This window comes from Schistocerca piceifrons, chromosome 4 (genome assembly GCF_021461385.2).
Source record: "Schistocerca piceifrons isolate TAMUIC-IGC-003096 chromosome 4, iqSchPice1.1, whole genome shotgun sequence".
In the NCBI taxonomy this organism is placed as follows: domain Eukaryota; kingdom Metazoa; phylum Arthropoda; class Insecta; order Orthoptera; family Acrididae; genus Schistocerca; species Schistocerca piceifrons.
This window is the reverse complement of record NC_060141.1, coordinates 574,116,939-574,136,055: the sequence shown is the minus strand read 5'-3', so window position 1 is coordinate 574,136,055 and position 19,117 is coordinate 574,116,939. Positions and strand designations below refer to the sequence as shown.

Below are 19,117 nucleotides of genomic sequence, written 5' to 3'. Positions count from 1 at the left end.
TATATAAATGTAATTTTTTTCATTGTCAGACACCTAATTGGGCCTCTACCAAAAAATTTTTTCATAGATTAGTAGATCAGTTTCATATAAGTGGTTGGAATTTAAAATGGAAAAATTGAAAATCATTTTCTTCAGGAAATTGAAGTGGTACATTTTTGTGCCATCAGTGTAGGTGCGGAACTAAGATGCTATGACATTACTGACATACCTCTTGCATAGATAGAATCTCATCTCAGCGGAAGGCCGAGGGTATCATTGACAGATGAAACTATCTCCTCCCCCTGTATATTTTGCCCGGTATATCTCACCCGGTCTCTTCGCCCTGTATATCTCACCCGGTCTCCTCCCGGATCCAGGGATTAGAATAGACCCGAGGTATTCCTGCCTGTCATAAGAGGCAACTAAAAGTTTCAGCCTTTATGTGATGGTCCCCTGTACGGTTTGACCCCCATTTTTTTTCAAAATTTTCCCGAAGAGCGAGCCAATTCGGGAAGAGGGCCTTACTTTGTGCATTGTGTCCATCGTGCATTGAGATCTTTAGCCCACTTTCTCGTAGTCACATTGCAGTCCAGCTCATTCTCCATCTCTTTTTACGAGGACACCTTCCTGGGTGTGTTATCCACCGTGCACTTTGCAGTGTTGCTTTCTGCACAGATTACAACCATGGACTTCTTTGCACCTCATATCCAGCATGGTAGCCAGTCCGTTGTGGTGGGGCTGCCATGTTGTAGGGTTGTAGCCCCTTGACAACACAGAGGTTGCTCTGCTGATGTCTGTGCCGTTAACTCCTCACGTATGCCAAGGAGTAGATGCCCGTCACCCTGGGGCATCAGGACTCTCGGCAAAGGCTGTCCTGCCAGGTGGCTTTTGCTGTGGCTGGGTGGCGCCCATGGGGAGGGCTCCTGGTCAGAGTGGATGGGATTAGGGCAGATGACACATGATGAAGCATAACATGCCATCACTTGCTGGTTATCAGACACCAGCAGTCTGTAAGTGTCCCAAGTCTCAGTGCAATGCAAGAAAGTACGACCCTAAATCTTACCCCACCCTGGCCACACCATGGGAGGAACGCATGCTAAGGATGGCAGCGAACCTTATTCACCGTGGTACCTCGTATGTACAAGAACTAATGGAGACTCCTTTGTTTCGATGAAGCCACAGTTTTTTGTAGAGAATTTAGAGGACAAGTTTGGGGAGGTGGAGGGTTTGTCCAAAATGCGCTCTGGCAGCCAGTCTTGATAAAAACACCATCCTCTGCCCAGTCACAGGCTTTACTCACTTGTAACATGTTGGGGGATGTTTCTGTTACCATCATGCCACATAAGAGCTTAAATATGGTCAGGGTATTATATTCAGGGTGTATACACCCCGGGAGATCCGGGAAAAACCTGGGAATTTTTTCATCCGCAAGAAAACTGGGAAAACACGGGAATTTTTCAGAATTTTAGTTTTCAATTAAATTTTTGTAATTTTGATTGCTAACAACTGATAGTCTAACAAAGAATATTACTCTACCTTACTACTGCAGAATTCTATTGCAGCAATAAAACATGAACGGGTGAAAAAATTAAGTAGAACTTAAGTTGCAAAGGAAATGAGCTATTTACAAGAAAACAAACTGCACCCACAAACGTCTGTCAACAACAAAACGTGTTAAATGCATTAGGATGAAAGACTATGCAATACTTCATAACAGCAAACTGCTTGCGATGAGTGCGACGTCACAATTGTTTACATTAGCTTCGTTAGAGAAGATGCCAGTTGTGTATGAACAGTACATTCTCCCACTTCTGGCTACTTGGAAGTATGGTTGTAGCAGGCAGCCAGATGCTACCCAGAAAATTTTTCTGGGACGCAGTGTTTATATTTAATTATTTTGCTGCTTCCTCTTCAATTACAAATCTCACATCAAATGAAAACAAAACTGATTTCTGTGGCCGGAAGCCATCAATTCATAGATTTTGTAGATTCATAGCTAAGTTTTAATGCTCCGAGGGAAAGTATCTTGTCATTTAGCACGGAAAAATTGTATTTTCGTCTGGGTGAAAGTGTATTTTTAACTGGGAAATCCTTGTCCACATATACACCCCGTATATTCCACAGGGACCTTCTTTTGCAGTCCGACGATGAGCTGCGTGCCAATTTAGAGCGGCGAGGTGTTTATTCATGTGGCGCATCCATCAGGGTCAGAGGGATAATCAAGTTGCCACTGGTGCCTTTGTCTTGGCCTTCGAGGGTGACACCTTACCCACAAAGGTCAAGATTGTGGTCCACCGCTGTGATGTCAACCCTTATATCCCTCCCCCGATGCGGTGCTTTAAGTGCTGGAAGTTCGGCCATATGTCTTCCCGCTGCGCTTCCAGCGTCACATGTCGAGATTGTGGATGTACATCACATCCCAATACTCCATGTGCCCCGCCTCCAATCTGTGTCAACTGCAGTGAACATCATCCACCTTGCTTGACAGACTGCAGGATTTTACAGAAAGAGAGGAAAATCATGGAATACAAGACCCTGGACCAACTGACATATACTGAGGCTAAGAGAAAATATGAGCACCTACATCCTATGGCTATGACCACCTTATACGCCGCTGCTACAGCAACAGTTGTAGCCCCATCAGTTGTGTGAGTTTCAGTCGGCTCTCAGAGCCAGAAGACTACACCTGGCCCCTTGATGGTGGGGGGCACATACCTCCCTGTTGCTCCCGCACTGCCTATCTCGGGAGCACTGCCCCCCAACCATCAGAGACACCAGACCCCCCATACCAGCTGGAGAAGCTTCTTCGGCTCCTCTCTCCAGGAAGGGATCCCTTAGTTCACTCCCTTCCCAGGGTTCTGCTAGTGGGAAAGATTGCATCCGCTAGTGGCTGAAGTGCCCAAAAGTAGCTGGTCGTAGGACTTCACGATCCTCCTCAGTCCCGGAGACTGAATCAGCGAAGCCCTCCCAGCCAGAGAAACCCAAGAAACAGCGAGAAAAGTCTAAAAAGAAGACCCCTAAGACCAAGGAAATTGCAGTGGCTCCCACACCACCGCTACATACAAGTTCTGCATCTGGGGATGAGGTGGAGATTCTGGCGTCCACTGAGGACCTAGATCTCGCTGGACCCTCAGACACAATCAACTCCCTAAAACTTTCCTACTTTTGGGAGATTTTAACGCCCATAACCCCTTGTGGGGTGGCACCGTGGTTACTGGCTGAGGCAGAGAAATGCCTAAACTTTACTGTCTCAGTTCGACCTCTGCCTCTTAAATACTGGGGCTGCTAATCATTTCAGTGTGGCTCATGGTATTTAGTCGGCCATTGATTTATCCATTTGCAGCCCAAGCCTTCTCCCATCTATCCACTGGAGAGCACATGATGACCTGTGTGGTACTTAACAATTCCCCATCTTCCTGTCACTGCCCTGGCGACAGGCCCATGGACGCTTGACCAAATGGGCTTAAACAAGGCAGACAGGGAAACTTTCACCTCTGCGGTCACCTTTCACTCTCCCCCACACAGTAACATCGATGTAATGGTTTAGCTGGTGACTACAACAATCTTTAATGCAGCAGAAAATGCGATCCCTTGCTCTGTCAGTTGTCCTCGCTGAAAGGCGGTCCCTTGGTGGTCACCAGAAGTCGCTGAGGCAGTTAAGGAGTGCCGGCGAGCTATACAGCGGCATAAGCGTCACCCTTTCATATAGCACATCATAGCCTTTAAGCAGCTCCATGCCCACGTTCGCCAGCTTATCAAAAGATGGAAGCAGGAGTGTTGTGAGAGATATATCTGGACCATTGGATTCCATATGTCTCTTTCCCAAGTCTGAACGAAGATCAGACACCTTTTTGGGTACTAGTCCCCAACAGGTGCCTCTGGCATTAACATCAGCGACGTGTTGTCTGCTGACACAAAAGCGAATGCTGAGCTCTATGCTAGAGCCTTTGCATCAGAGAACTACCCCCCAGCCTTCTGCACCCTCAATCGGCAGATCGAGATGAAAGTCCTCTTCACTACACGCCACAGTGAACCCTATAACACCCTATTTACAGAGTGCGAGCTCCTCAGTGCCCTTGCACATTGCCCCAACACAGCTCCTGGGCCAGCGACATCTCCTCATAATCTTCAACCGCATCTGGTGCCATGGTGTCTTTCCAGTGCTTAAACCCGGTAAAAATCCACTTGATGTGGCTAACTATCGGCCAGTCAGCCACACCAATGTTCTTTATGAGCTGCTGGAACGTATGATGTGTCGGCAGTTGGGTTGGGTCCTGGAGTCACGTGGCCTACTGGCTCCGTGTCAGGGCGGTTTCCGCCAGGGTCACTCTACCACTGATAATATTGTGTCCCTCAAGTCTGCCATCCAAACAGCTTTTCCAGTCGCCAACACCTTGTTGCTGTCTTTTTTGATTTACGAAAAGTGTATGACACCACCTGGCGATATCATATCCTCGTATAATATGAGTGGGGTCTCAGAGGCACGCTCTAGATTTTTATCCAATATTTCCTGTGGCTTTGTACTTTCCATGTCCAATTTGGTGCCTCCCATAGTTCACCATATATCCAGGAGAATGGGTGTCCCACAGGGCTCTGTATTGAGTGTATCTCTGTTTTTAGTGGCCATTAATGGTCTAGCAGCAGCTGTAGGGCCATCCAGGTCACCCTCTGTGCATGCAGGCGACTTCTGCATTTCGTACTGCTCCATCAGTATTGGTGTTGCTGAGCAGTGCTTACTGGGGGCCATCCACAAGACGCAGTCATGGGCTCTATGCCCCAGCTTTCAGATTTCGGCCGCCCTCTGTCGCGCCCGGTGCCCCCCTCCGTCGCGCCCGGTGCCCCCCTCCGTCGCGCCCGGTGCCCCCCTCCGTCGCGCCCGGTGCCCCCCTCCGTCGCGCCCGGTGCCCCCCTCCGTCGCGCCCGGTGCCCCCCTCCGTCGCGCCCGGTGCCCCCCTCCGTCGCGCCCGGTGCCCCCCTCCGTCGCGCCCGGTGCCCCCCTCCGTCGCGCCCGGTGCCCCCCTCCGTCGCGCCCGGTGCCCCCCTCCGTCGCGCCCGGTGCCCCCCTCCGTCGCGCCCGGTGCCCCCCTCCGTCGCGCCCGGTGCCCCCCTCCGTCGCGCCCGGTGCCCCCCCTCCGTCGCGCCCGGTGCCACCCCTCCGTCGCGCCCGGTGCCACCCTCCGTCGCGCCCGGTGCCACCCTCCGTCGCGCCCGGTGCCACCCTCCGTCGCGCCCGGTGCCACCCTCCGTCGCGCCCGGTGCCCCCCTCCGTCGCGCCCGGTGCCCCCCTCCGTCGCGCCCGGTGCCCCCCTCCGTCGCGCCCGGTGCCCCCCTCCGTCGCGCCCGGTGCCCCCCTCCGTCGCGCCCGGTGCCCCCCTCCGTCGCGCCCGGTGCCCCCCTCCGTCGCGCCCGGTGCCCCCCTCCGTCGCGCCCGGTGCCCCCCTCTGTCGCGCCCGGTGCCCCCCCTCCGTCGCGCCCGGTGCCCCCCTCCGTCGCGCCCGGTGCCCCCCTCCGTCGCGCCCGGTGCCCCCCTCCGTCGCGCCCGGTGCCCCCCTCCGTCGCGCCCGGTGCCCCCCTCCGTCGCGCCCGGTGCCCCCCTCCGTCGCGCCCGGTGCCCCCCTCCGTCGCGCCCGGTGCCCCCCCTCCGTCGCGCCCGGTGCCCCCCTCCGTCGCGCCCGGTGCCCCCCTCCGTCGCGCCCGGTGCCCCCCTCCGTCGCGCCCGGTGCCCCCCCTCAGTCGCGCCCGGTGCCCCCCTCAGTCGCGCCCGGTGCCCCCCTCAGTCGCGCCCGGTGCCCCCCTCAGTCGCGCCCGGTGCCCCCCCTCAGTCGCGCCCGGTGCCCCCCTCAGTCGCGCCCGGTGCCCCCCTCAGTCGCGCCCGGTGCCCCCCTCAGTCGCGCCCGGTGCCCCCCTCAGTCGCGCCCGGTGCCCCCCTCAGTCGCGCCCGGTGCCCCCCTCAGTCGCGCCCGGTGCCCCCCTCAGTCGCGCCCGGTGCCCCCCTCAGTCGCGCCCGGTGCCCCCCTCAGTCGCGCCCGGTGCCCCCCTCAGTCGCGCCCGGTGCCCCCCTCAGTCGCGCCCGGTGCCCCCCTCAGTCGCGCCCGGTGCCCCCCTCAGTCGCGCCCGGTGCCACCCTCAGTCGCGCCCGGTGCCACCCTCAGTCGCGCCCGGTGCCACCCTCAGTCGCGCCCGGCGCCCGCTCCTCATCCTCCGTCCCGCCCGGCGCCCGCTCCTCATCCTCCGTCCCGCCCGGCGCCCCCTCCTCATCCTCCGTCCCGCCCGGCGCCCCCTCCTCCTCCTCCGTCCCGCCCGGCGCCCCCTCCTCCTCCTCCGTCCCGCCCGGCGCCCCCTCCTCCTCCTCCGTCCCGCCCGGCGCCCCCTCCTCCTCCTCCGTCCCGCCCGGCGCCCCCTCCTCCTGCTCCGTCCCGCCCGGCGCCCCTCCTCCTCCTCCTCCTCCTCCTCCTCCTCCTCCTCCTCCTCCTCCTCCTCCTCGTCCCTCCCGGCGCCCCTCCTCCTCCTCCTCCTCCTCCTCGTCCTCCTCCTCCTCCTCGTCCCGCCCGGCGCCCCTCCTCCTCCTCCTCCTCGTCCTCGTCCTCCTCCTCCTCCTCCTCGTCCCGCCCGGCGCCCCTCCTCCTCCTCCTCCTCGTCCCGCCCGGCGCCCCTCCTCCTCCTCCTCCTCGTCCCGCCCGGCGCCCCTCCTCCTCCTCCTCCTCGTCCCGCCCGGCGCCCCTCCTCCTCCTCCTCCTCGTCCCGCCCGGCGCCCCTCCTCCTCCTCCTCCTCGTCCCGCCCGGCGCCCCTCCTCCTCCTCCTCCTCGTCACGCCCGGCGCCCCTCCTCCTCCTCCTCCTCGTCCCGCCCGGCGCCCCTCCTCCTCCTCCTCCTCGTCCCGCCCGGCGCCCCTCCTCCTCCTCCTCCTCCTCCTCCTCCTCCTCCTCCTCGTCCCGCCCGGCGCCCCTCCTCCTCCTCCTCCTCCTCCTCCTCCTCCTCCTCCTCCTCGTCCCGCCCGGCGCCCCTCCTCCTCCTCCTCCTCCTCCTCCTTCTCCTCCTCCTCCTCGTCCCGCCCGGCGCCCCTCCTCCTCCTCCTCCTCCTCCTCCTCCTCCTCCTCCTCCTCGCCCCACCCGGCGCCCCTCCTCCTCCTCCTCCCGCCCGGCGCCCTCGTCCCCCTCCCCCCCTCCGTCCCGCCCGGTGCCCACCCCCTCCTCCTCCTCCGTCCCGCCCGGTGGCTTCCCCCTCTTTCTGTCTGTCTCGCCTGTCTCCCCCACGTCTATCTCGCCTCGTCTCCCCCCCCTCTATCTATTTAGCCCAGTTTCCCCCCTCCCCGGTATATCTCGTCCAGTCTCCATGTCCCCGTCAAACTAGTTCTTGTATTTTTCATCAGTTTTAATTTTTTTATACTAATTGGTATTTTGTCTCAAATGAGATACTGTCTGAATGAAAGTATTTTGTTCTCGTTTGACTGAGAGTGCTTAGCTTTTCAAAAAGGTGTTTGTAACTTGAAGACATTTAGGTTATTTATTTTCTGATACTTATGTCATTTGTATAAGTTGTATGCATGTTTTCAAAACTTTCAGTTGCTTGCTGTTAAAAGAAATGAAAGTAGAGGCAGTTCTTCTAACATGCTTGCTTCTACCAGCAGTACATCTTGCTTCACTAGAATACATAATGCAGGTAAGTTAAATACTATACAGTGATTTCTACAAACTGCTCTAGGCTCTGTTACAGGTGGACAGAAGTCAGATTTCTGCTGACTGCTTTGAATTTTTAGTTCTTTCAGAGAGTTGCATCACAGTCCGAACTGAACAAAATGGATACAAGAAATCTGGCTATTATTTTGACACCTTCTATTATGCCAGTGGATGAAAAGATGATTACCAATACAGGAACAAGGTTGGGGTACCACGTCAGTATTGTTGAGGTCAGTTTGAATTCAGTCAGTTTGTGCTTCATTTTCCACACAATATTTTTAATGTTACCTGCTGAAATAAACCTTGCACTCTATTCTCTTGCTTTCCTATTACTATTACTGTTCTTTTTTCTTTTGTCATAAATTTGACAGTGAACAGGAAAAGGATGAGTGGGGATGACTTACAGACCCCTACACATTTCGTTCAATGGAGAAAATATTGATATTGCTGCTCCTCTTTCTCGCTCCATTGTCACTGCCATGACAGTCTTGTCCTCTCCTTCCACTGCACTCCTGCTCCCTTCTCCTCTACCTCATCTCTACTATCAGTTTCTCTTGGATAAAGTATTTTCTTTCTATTCTTATAACCAATCTCTGCTTTTGACATGATGATTAAGAGAACTATTTTTCAGTGTGCCTACTGTATACTTCCAGACCCTGCTTGAGAATGCTTCTGAAATTGGTTTATTGCCAGATCACATTTACTGCCAGTTGACTTCTGTGTCCCATGATGGTATAGAAATGTTGGGGATGAATGGGGAAGAAGGTCCTAAAACAAAGAAAAAGAAAAAACGTCGAAGTAATTCATTTACAAGTAAGAAGAAATTGTACACTGTGTCAATTTATAGTGGACTGATCTTGTGTTGAAATAAAGTTGGTAGTTCATGGCTAATCAACTAGTTAAAATATATATGTGTCAACAGGGGTGATAAATGGTTTCAAGAAAATGGTTGGACGAATTTCGCCAGATGTTGATGAGAATGATCTTATTAGTTCAACACCAGATTTCTCCACACCAGTAATGAAATCTACTAAGAAACGGAAATTATTAGATGTACCAACGAGTGCATTCTCAAACAAGAAAAGGTAAGTAATTAGAGATATGATCAGTTGAGATCAATAGACATTTATATAGTAACCATTATGTATTGATGCTTGTTATTTATGACAGGACTTTGTCAGAACTCAAAAGTAGTGGGAGATTGAAGAAACATTATCAGAAGGTGAGAGAGCTAGGTGCTATGTATTTTCTTGAAAAATACAAGGGACATTCAGTAATTAACTCTAGTATTGATGGGTTGTGTCTCTCAGAGCCAGGTGAGATTTTTTTAAATATCCAGAAGAGTACACTACTTGGAGTAAGCCATTCATTGTAGCATCCAGTTAATGTTTCTAAAGGCCTCTACTTGCTTCATCATTCCTCTTTATTCACCAGTTGATTATTGATTGGCAGTGTCCACTAATTGAGGAAGAAATTGAAAAATAGTTATTAGAAAGTGTTAATGAAGATTTGGCTGTAGATCCTGATTTTGTTCCTGAAAGTTGTCACGAGAGAGAAGTGAAATGAGCAACAAACAGTTGGACAGTGAAGACATATCTTAGTTATTCCCATCAAAAACATAAATGCCAGCACTAATACTGATTGAGATTCTCTGTCAACTAATGTGGTTGGTTCTAGTCCCTCCTCCAGTGAATCATCATCTTGCTATTTGTTGAGACTTGGACAAACTAACCAGCTGAAAAATGTCCCCAGTCAAAATGTCCGTACCAGATCTCACAATATAATTACGCACTTGCCTGAAGTCAATGGGCAAGCCAGAAATGCAAACACACTTGTCGAGGCCTGGAAACTGTTCGCTGATGATGATTTGCTCAATTTGATTATAGAGAGCACAAATACTTAGATAGATAAAGTAAAACCTCTTATAAAAGTGACCTAAATACTGCAAGAAACTTGGGAAAAAAGAGTTCAAGGAAGACTTGGCATGGAGGCAAATAAATATGGAAGAATGTTGGGACTCTTGTGGCATCGGGACAGAAATCTTCCTGCCTGGCATGGCACTGCAAAGATTTTCTTTTCTTTTCAGATGGATTTGATTACATAAAACTGTATTCACTTAAGATAGGAACATAAAGAGTTATAAGTTGGCCCCTGTACACGGTGTTATGGAGGGATTCTCTAAAAATTGTATGAGGTATTACATGACATGCGAACACCTAACAGTGGATGAAATGTTACTATCTTTCTGGGGAGTTTGTGCTTTCATAACATTCATTTCTTCAAAACCTGGAAAGTATGAGATCAAAATATTTATCATTGCAGATCAAGCCCCCAGGGGGCTCGCCACTCTTTAGCGGGTTCGTGCTTGGCTACCACGGAGCCCCAGCCTTTGTAGCACTTTTTCCCTTCCATGCTGCCTGTCTATCCTCTTACTACTTTTTTCCCCTCCCTTGGGGAAAATGTTCCCCTCCCTTGGGGAAAATGTCTGGGGTATTATTGGGAATGTCCTGACTGCATTCTGTCGCTGATGTGTGAACAGTCTCAACTTTGATTTTGGTTCCATTTTCTTTTCTCTGTTTCCCTCCTCCTCTCATTCTTCCACTTCGGCGTTTGAGGATCCTCTTTTTTCTTCTTCCTCCCTGTGCACTCCTGAAGGCCGGCCCAAGCATCTGACACATAACAGGTGACTGGGTAACACGTAATTCGCAGCCCTGGGTTGACAGGTAGGATTCGCATGTACCCCCTGGTACAGGCCAGGCCCGGGGAGGAGTGATTGCCTGAGTGGTAACCTTCCCAAATTGCCGATTGGTCCCTGCGTCAGGTGTTTGGGAGGTGTGACCTCAAGTGTGAACAATCACCTAAGGCAGATGCGCCCCCTTGTGAAGGAGGCCCCCAGTTGGAAGGAGCGCACCATCGGAGACGCTGGCAATCACGAGGGATTTCCTCACTATGAGTCAATCATCCTCCCCATTGACTTCTACGAAGCGTAAACGTAATGGGGCTACTGATTCGAAGACCTTTCCCGCTGCAACGCGGTTCCTTGTGGTCTCACGTACTGAAGACAGTCAGTCCTTCGCCACGGTCAATCCGTTTTTTACCCAGAAAGGTGTTGATGCAATTGCTGGCCCTGTGAAATCCTGCTCTCGTTTACGGAATGGCACTTTGCTTTAGCAGACTGCTTCTGATTGTCAAACACAACTGCTTGCTGCCTCGCTTCTCCACAGCTACCCTGTTCATGTCAAGGCACATAGAACTTCAAATTCTTCCCGTGGTGTATTTTACACCAAGCTGCTTGATGGTCTGACGCTGAAATACAATCTTCTCATTGCCGTCTATTGTGTAATGAAAAAGGTCTATTCCTCCTTGGTGCCCACCTGCGCTCTTTTCCTCACTTTAATAGGGTGGTGCTGTCGTCCAAGTCTGGCCGTACATTCCGAATCCGATGCACTGCTTCCAGTATCATCATTTCAACACACTTGAACTTCTTGTCGACACCCAGCCAAATGCGTAACCTGTGGCAGGGATGCACACGAGGGCGAATGTCCACCTCCTCCTCCCGTTGTATCAAATGCAATGGTGGCCATGCAGCCTCCTCCTGGGATTGTCCCATGTATCTAAATGAGCGGACTGTTCAAGAGATTTGGGTATAGGAAAAAGTGCCTTACCCAGTAGCTCACAAGTTACTAGCTAGTCACAAACCCTGTGTTCTCCCATCTGGCACCTATAGTTCTGTTCTTGTTACCCCTAGCTCCATGAAGGACATGGCCACGCAGACATGCGACCTCTTAATTCGGCCCTGAGGTTGTGAGATCGCCCAGTATCAAGGTAGCATCGCCGCCCCCCATCCCGCTGTGCAAGAAACCGTCAAACTCTCACCTCAAGGGGCGAAACCACCCACTACACAACAAGGAGTACTCCCTCCAGCCAAACAACACCCAAGCTTTCCACTAACCAGAATGGCTCGAAGAAGTCCACAAACGGTCATCTCCTTCGCCAACTCGAAGATCCTGCTCGATGGTGTCCATGTGGTTCCTCAGCCCGGCTGGCCTCTGTCTCGCCGGTGCGTACCACCAACCATTTTTCGGCATTGGACTCCGCAGATTGACCACACGAGCACGCCGATGCTTCTGTGGACCCCATGGAACAGGATCCTCCTGCTTCGGTGCCTTATAGTAGTGACTCTACACCGATTGTCACTCAGCGGCCGCCGTGTTGACACCCCTACATCTCTTCCCCTCATGACTGTCCTCCAATGGAATGTTCACGACCTTCGGTCCCACAAAGAGGATTTATGGCTGCTTTTAGCATCGCAGCATCCCCTTGTACTCTGCCTTAAGGAAACGAAATTGTGCCCTCACGGCTACTTTGAGCTTTCACATTACTTACCGATTTGTTTTGATCTTCCACACCCCCCCCCCCCCCCCCCTGCCATCCTCCAAGGTCAGTATTCCATCTCATGGGAGCAATATGCTGCTCATACGGGATGATCTTCATAGTCAACCCATCTCCCTGACTACCCATCTTCAAGCTGTTGCTGTTCATCTTTTCCTTCCCTGCCTGACTTTTTCACTCTGTACCATTTATGTCCCTCCGTCATTCGTTTTCACCAGGGCAGACTTCTTTCAGCTTAATGGAAAACTACCCCCCACACCCCTCTGTTTTTGCTACACGGTGACTTTAGTGCTCATCATCCCCTTTGTGGTTAGATACAGGCTCCCAGGTAGACGCCATTTCCTTGACTTCCAGAAGTCGTTCGATACAGTTCCGCACTGTCGCCTGATGAACAAAGTGAGAGCCTACAGAGTGTCAGACCAGCTGTGTGGCTGGATTGAAGAGTTTTTAGCAAACAGAACACAGCATGTTGTTCTCAATGGAGAGATGTCTACAGATGTTAAAGTAACCTCTGGCGTGCCACAGGGGAGTGTTATATTTTCACAATATATATAAATGACCTAGTAGATAGTGTCGGAAGTTCATGCGGCTTTTCGTGGATGATGCTGTAATACAGAGAGAAGTTGCAGCATTAGAAAACTGCAGCGAAATGCAGGAAGATCTGCAGCAGATAGGCACTTGGTGCAGGGAGTGACAACTGACCCTTAACATAGACAAATGTAATGTATTGCGAATACATAGAAAGAAGGGTCCTTTACTGTATGATTATATGATAGTGGGACAAACACTGGTAGCAGTTACTTCTGTAAAATATCTGGGAGTATGCATACGGAATGATTTGAAATGGAATCATCATATAAAATTAATTGCTGGTAAGGCGGGTGCTAGGTTGAGATTTATTGGGAGTGTCCTTAGAAAATGTAGTCCATCAACAAAGTAGGTGGCTTACAAAACACTCGTTCGACCTATACTTGAGTATTGCTCATCAGTATGGGATCCGTACCAGGTCGGGTTGACAGAGGAGATAGAGAAGATCCAAAGAAGAGTGGCGCGTTTTGTCACAGGGTTATTTGGTAAGCGTGATAGCGTTACGGAGATGTTTAGCAAACTCAAGTGGCTGACTCTGCAAGAGAGGTGCTCTGCATCGCGGTGTAGCTTGCTGTCCAGGTTTCGAGAGGGTGCATTTCTGGATGAGGTATTGAATATATTGCTTCCCCCTACTTATACCGCCCGAGGAGATTACAATCTAAAATTAGAGAGATTCGAGCATGCACGGAGGCTTCCCGGGAGTCGTTCTTCCCGCGAACCATATGCGACTGGAACAGGAAATGGAGATAATGACAGTGACACGTAAGGTGCCCTCCTCCACACACCGTTGGGTGACTTGCAGAGTATAAATGTAGATGTAGATGTGGTTCTCCTAGGACCTGTCAGAGAGGTGCCCTCTTGGCTGACCTTCCTAACGAACTTAACCTCTTCTGCCTTAACACTGGAGCACCCACTTTCCTTTCCGACTCCTCGCACACCTATTCCCATTTGGACCTATCCTTTTGCACTGCCTAGCTTGACCATCGTCTTGAGTGGTCTGTTCTTTCTGACGCCTACTTGAGCGACCATTTCCAGCGTGCTCTCTGTCTGCTGACTCCTATCCCAGTTGTGATGACCAGGCGGACTATCTCATCAATGTTATCCTTACTGCTGAAGAACATTCCATTCCTCGCACTTCCTCTTTACCACACCCTGTCCCAGCCCATTGGTTGATTGAGGCATGTCACGATGCAATTCGTACATGGAGACATACTCTCCGCATTTTTAAATGCCACCGTATGCTGGAAAACTGCATTCATTATAAACAGATGCATGCAAAGTATCGTCGAGTTCTTCGGGATAGCAAAAGAGCTAGCTCGATTTCATTCACTAGTTCTTTTAACAGTTCCACACTTCCTCTGTCGTGTGGGCCAACCTCCAATGGCTCTCTGGAACCAAGATCCATTCCCCAATTTCTGGCCTGACAGTAGCTGACGATGTCATCCAGGACCCTATTGCTATCTCCAACACCTTGGGCCACCATTTTGCGGAAGTTTCGAGCTCTTCCCACTATCACCCTGCCTTCATCCATTGGAAACAAGTGGAGGCTTGGGCGATACCCTTCTCCAAATCGTTAGTGGTACAATGTTGCCTTTATTATGATGGAGCTAGATCATGCTCTCAGTTCATCCCAATCCTCCGCCCCAGATGCCATCCATATTCAGATGTTGCAGCACTTCTCTCTTGCGAGCAAGCACTTTCTGGTTAACATGTACAACTGCTTCTGGGCTTTGGGCACATTTTCTGGATGCTGGCATGGAGCCACCATCTTACCTATACCTAAGCCCGGTAGGGACAAAAGCCTTCCTTCTAGCTACTGCCCCATCTCTCTTACCAGCTGAGTTTGCAAGGTGACGGAACATATGATTCATGCCTGGCTGGTGTGGTAGCTAGAGTCTCGCCATTTACTAACAAATGCACAGTGTAGATTTTGAGCACAGCATTATGCAGTTGACCAACTCTTTACTTTGTCAACCCATGTCATGAATGGTTTTCTGCGAAAATCCCAGAGTGTGGCCTTGTTTTTCGATGTGGAGGAGGCCTACGACTCCTGTTGGAGAGCTGGTATCATCCGTGCTCTTTACACATGGGGCTTCCGTGGGTGCCTGCCCTGTTTTCTTCAGCCATTTTTACATGACAGAGTTTTCAAGGTGTGTGTGGGTTCTGCCTTGTCGGCCACCTTTATCTAGGAAAATGGTGTGCTCAGGGTTCTGTCCTGAGCGTCGTCCTGTTTACTATCACCATTAACCCTATAGTGGCCTGTCTCCCACTGGGCATCTCCAGCTCCCTTTTTCTTGATGATTTTTACATCTATTGCAGTTCTCCACGAACCTGTCTCACTGAGTGGCGTCTTCAGCAGTCTTGATCGTCTTCACTCCTGGAACATTGACAATGGATTTCGCTTTTCCCCTGACAAAACCGTCTGTATGAACTTATGGCGGCGCAAATGGTTTCTCCCACCATTCTCCATCTTTGGTCTGTTGCCCTTCTGTTCATTGACACTACGAAATTCCTGGGGCTCGTGGTCGATAGGAAACACTCTTGGTCGTCCCACGTATCTTACCTGGCAGCCCGCTGTTTGCTGTCCCTCAGTGTCCTACGTCTCATCAATGGTACTTCCCGGGATGCCAATCGCACCACCCTCCTCCGTTTGTACTGGTCCGTTGTCCATTCGAAACGACTACGGGTGCTTTATGGATCTGCACACCCATCCTTTTTATGCCATCTCAACACTATCCATCATCATGGCATCCGTTTGGCAATGGGCGCCTTTTACACCAGCCCGGTTGAGTCTGTATGCTGAACTACCATTGCCCTACTGCCGTGACTTTCTCCTCAGCAGGTTTGCATGCCATTTGCCAGCCATGTGTGACCACCCTTCCTATGCTTCCTTGTTTGATGATTCCTTTGATCATCAGTATGGGGCTTGTCCCTCTTCTCTGTCACCTCCTGGAGTCCACTTTCGCCACTTGCTATTGCGCCTTAAATTGATGCTACTTGCAACCTTCCCAGTGGGTGTGAACTCTTCACCACCTTGGCTTCATGAAGTGGCCCATGTTAACCTTGGCCTTCATTCACTTCCTAAGGACACTACTCCAGCCTCGGTCTACCGCCTTCAGTTTTAATGACCTTTGCATGGAACTTTGCGATAATACCTTTGTATAAACTGATGGCTCTTGGACTGACCATGGGGTCGGGTGTGCCTTCGTCATTGGCACCCATATCTATCTATATTAGCTTCTGGCACATTCTCAGTCTTTACAGCCGAGCTTTTCGCCTTGTATCGGGCCACGTAGTACATCAGGTGACACAGCCTTCCCAATTGTGTCCTCTGCTCAGACACACTCAGCACCCTCCAAAGTCTCTGTGCACTATACACTGCTCATCCCTTGGTGCAGCGGGTCCAGGAAAACTGTCACTTGCTCACTCTTTGTGTAGCCAATGTCGAGTTTCTGTGGATCCCTGGTCATGTCAGTCTGCCAGGAAACAAGGCTGCTGATGCTGCTGCCAAGGCTGCAGTCCTTGTACCTCAGCCCACGAGTACTTATATTCCCTCCGATGATCTCTGCATTACCATCTGTCAGGAGGTGGTGTCCCTTTGGCACAGCCAATGGTCCTCCCTTTAAGGGAATAAGCTTCGGCTTATTAAGCCTCTCCTGGCACTGACCTCCTCTGGGCCCTCTTGCTGGGAGGAGATTATTTTAACTCGGCTACGTATTGGGCACTGCCTTTTTAGCCATAGTCATTTGCTCAGTGGTGCTACCCCGCCACTTTGAATGCATTGCGCCCAAATTTTAACTGTTCCCCACTTCCTGCTGGAATGCCTTTTTTTTTTTAAATTTACGTTCCACGTTGGGTTTGCTGTCTAATTTACCAGTCGTTTTAGCGAATGATGCACAGGATGTCTACCGTGTTGTACTTTTTATTTGCTGAAGCAATATGGCAAAGGCCATTTAATTTTTAGTTTTGGATCTCCATTTTTGCATGGTTTATTTTAGCCTTTTTTCCACCCGCCTGTTTTTAGCTGTCTCCTATTCTGTCCGTTGGGACTGATGTATAGTCATTTTTCTCCTCTCTGTGTTTGTGTTCTGTGGTTTTGGCTGGGGTGCGTATGACCCCAGTTGTTTTTTGCGCAACAAAACAAACAAACAGATGCAGAGACATACTATATACATAATTTGGAAGTATGTGTGGGGCAACAATGTGGAGGTTTCTTCAAAGTGAGTAACATAGCTGCCAATGTCTGAACCAGTAAAGGAAACTAGAGTATTACCCTTGACAATTGGATAGCAGGCTACATTCTTGCTAGAAAACTTGCCACAGATTGTTAACGTACGCTCATTGGAACATTATGCAAAAAAATAGAAATTCCTTTGAATATCTTGCCTCACAAGAAAAGAGAAATATATTTGGATTTAGTGACAATTTCACATTGGTGTAATATGTGCCAAATTTTGTGTGAAATTTTGCTGTCATTGATGCAATATGAAGAAAAAAGACCGCTTATTTTTACAAAATGAGACATTTACTACTTTTTAACTCAACCCCTGCCATTAACACAATTGTCCCAATGATGTACTACCTTTTTTTATACATGATGCAAAGAAGTTTGTGTCTTGTTGTTTGAGCTACTTATCCATACATTCTTTGACCAACTTGTTGTTGTGGAACTTTATTTCCACATAATGTCTTCTTGAGTAGAGTAAACAAATTAAAATTAGAGCGAGACAAATCTGGACTGCAAGGAGGATAAGGTAAATTCTACATGAATTTGTCTCTTCAATTACTGAATGTCCTTCATGTTAGAGACTGGCAGATTGATGGAACTGCACTCCACTGAACTTAAATTGTGTAGGGAAGCATGAAAGGGAACTTTTTCTGCACTGTCTCTTTGCTACTTCTTAAATGTTTCTTCTTCACTATGCTGTGATGTAGGTCCTCTAGAAAGAAAGTAGTGTGTTCTTTTGTCACCTGCAACATGTATGTGTACTAATCTTCCTACATTCTAGCATTGTTATGTGTCTTTGTACTTGAGGGGTAGCTGATATGACAGTACTGTACTTTGTCACCATTATTTTACTTGTACTGAGGTGGGTAGAAGTCATGTGTGAAACATTTTTTTCACAGTCTGTGTAAAGGACAGTTTAGACAGTACCCTGAGCAACTGTGTGTAGATCTGTTTCATAGCCCTGTGCGTCGCGAGATCATGGACTTTGATGTCCACGTTGCACACAATTACACATGAAATTACCAAATATGCAGCAACGACTCGCAAAATCATGTTTTATTTATTCACTTTTGAAAACGGTTTCAACTGATTAACAGCTATCATCAGTGCTTTCAACCAATATGTGCCCGAAGTAGTAATACTGTCTTAAGCAGAGGTCAAACATATGACTTTTGTTTCACCTCTGCTTTAGACAGTATTACTACTTAGGGCACATATTGGTTGAAAGCACCGATGATGGCTGTTAATCAGTTGAAATTGATTTGCAAAAGTGAATAAATAAAACATGATTTTGTGACTGGTTGCTGCATATTTGGTAACTTTATGGTTTACTGTCACTGCACAACATGAGAACCACATGGAGCCCATAAATTACACATTATGTGCATTTTCTGTATTATGAGACGAGGGTGATATGTTCTGAATCAAGTGCGAGTTTAAAATACAGCCTGATGAAATGATGTCTTTTTCTCAAATTTGTCAAGGTTGTGATGACAGTCCAGAAGAAAATGACCTGTATAAAGGGTTCTTACTGTACAAAGCACATTAATTCAGTTTCGCGTGCTGTACAGGCAAGTTATGCAAAGTGTGAAATATTGACACCAGTTGTACAAAGTTTACTAAATGTCTGCCTTACTGCAATTGTAGGGGAAGGAAATGACAAAGGATAATTTTATGTCTTACCATATTTATTCGATTATGAGATGAAAGTTTTTCCCAAATTTGCCATTAAAAATATAAGGAGTTGTCTTAAATTTTCTGGATTAAACTATTGTTGGTGTTGTCAATGTTTTTACATTATGTATGTAATAGAGGGAAACATTCCACGTGGGAAAAATATATCTAAAAACAAATATGATGTAACTTACCAAACGAAAGCATTGGTATGTTGATAGACACACACACACACACACACACACACACACACACACAAAAGCAGACATATACAGACACAAGCAGACATATGTAAAGGCAAAGAGTTCGGGCAGAGATGTCAGTCGAGGTGGAAGTACAGAGGCCTCCACCTCCACCTCTGCTCCTCCTCCCCCACTGCCCCTCGACGTCCACCTCTGCTCCCCCTCACCCACTGCCCCTCCACCTCCCGCTCCCCCTCGCCCACTGCCCCTCCACCTCCCGCTCCCCCTCGCCCACTGCCCCTCCACCTTACCCACTGCCCCTCCACCTCTCCCTTGCCCACACACCTCCACCTCCCCCTCGCCCACTGACCCTCCACTTCCACCTCCCCCTCGCCCA

At 49.8% G+C, this 19,117-nt stretch overlaps 1 protein-coding gene across 4 annotated transcripts in view; it reads left to right on the top strand.

Annotated features, from left to right (window-relative positions):
* Positions 1-19,117, top strand: part of LOC124795335 — a 105,317-nt gene that overhangs the window by 54,351 nt on the left and 31,849 nt on the right. For all 4 annotated transcript variants that reach the window (XM_047259321.1, XM_047259320.1, XM_047259319.1 and 1 more), the window contains exons 4-7: positions 7,543-7,639; positions 7,737-7,886; positions 8,310-8,469; positions 8,579-8,741. In XM_047259321.1, the coding sequence (XP_047115277.1) occupies positions 7,543-7,639; positions 7,737-7,886; positions 8,310-8,469; positions 8,579-8,741 (570 nt within the window). The remainder of the gene's footprint in view (positions 1-7,542; positions 7,640-7,736; positions 7,887-8,309; positions 8,470-8,578; positions 8,742-19,117) is intronic.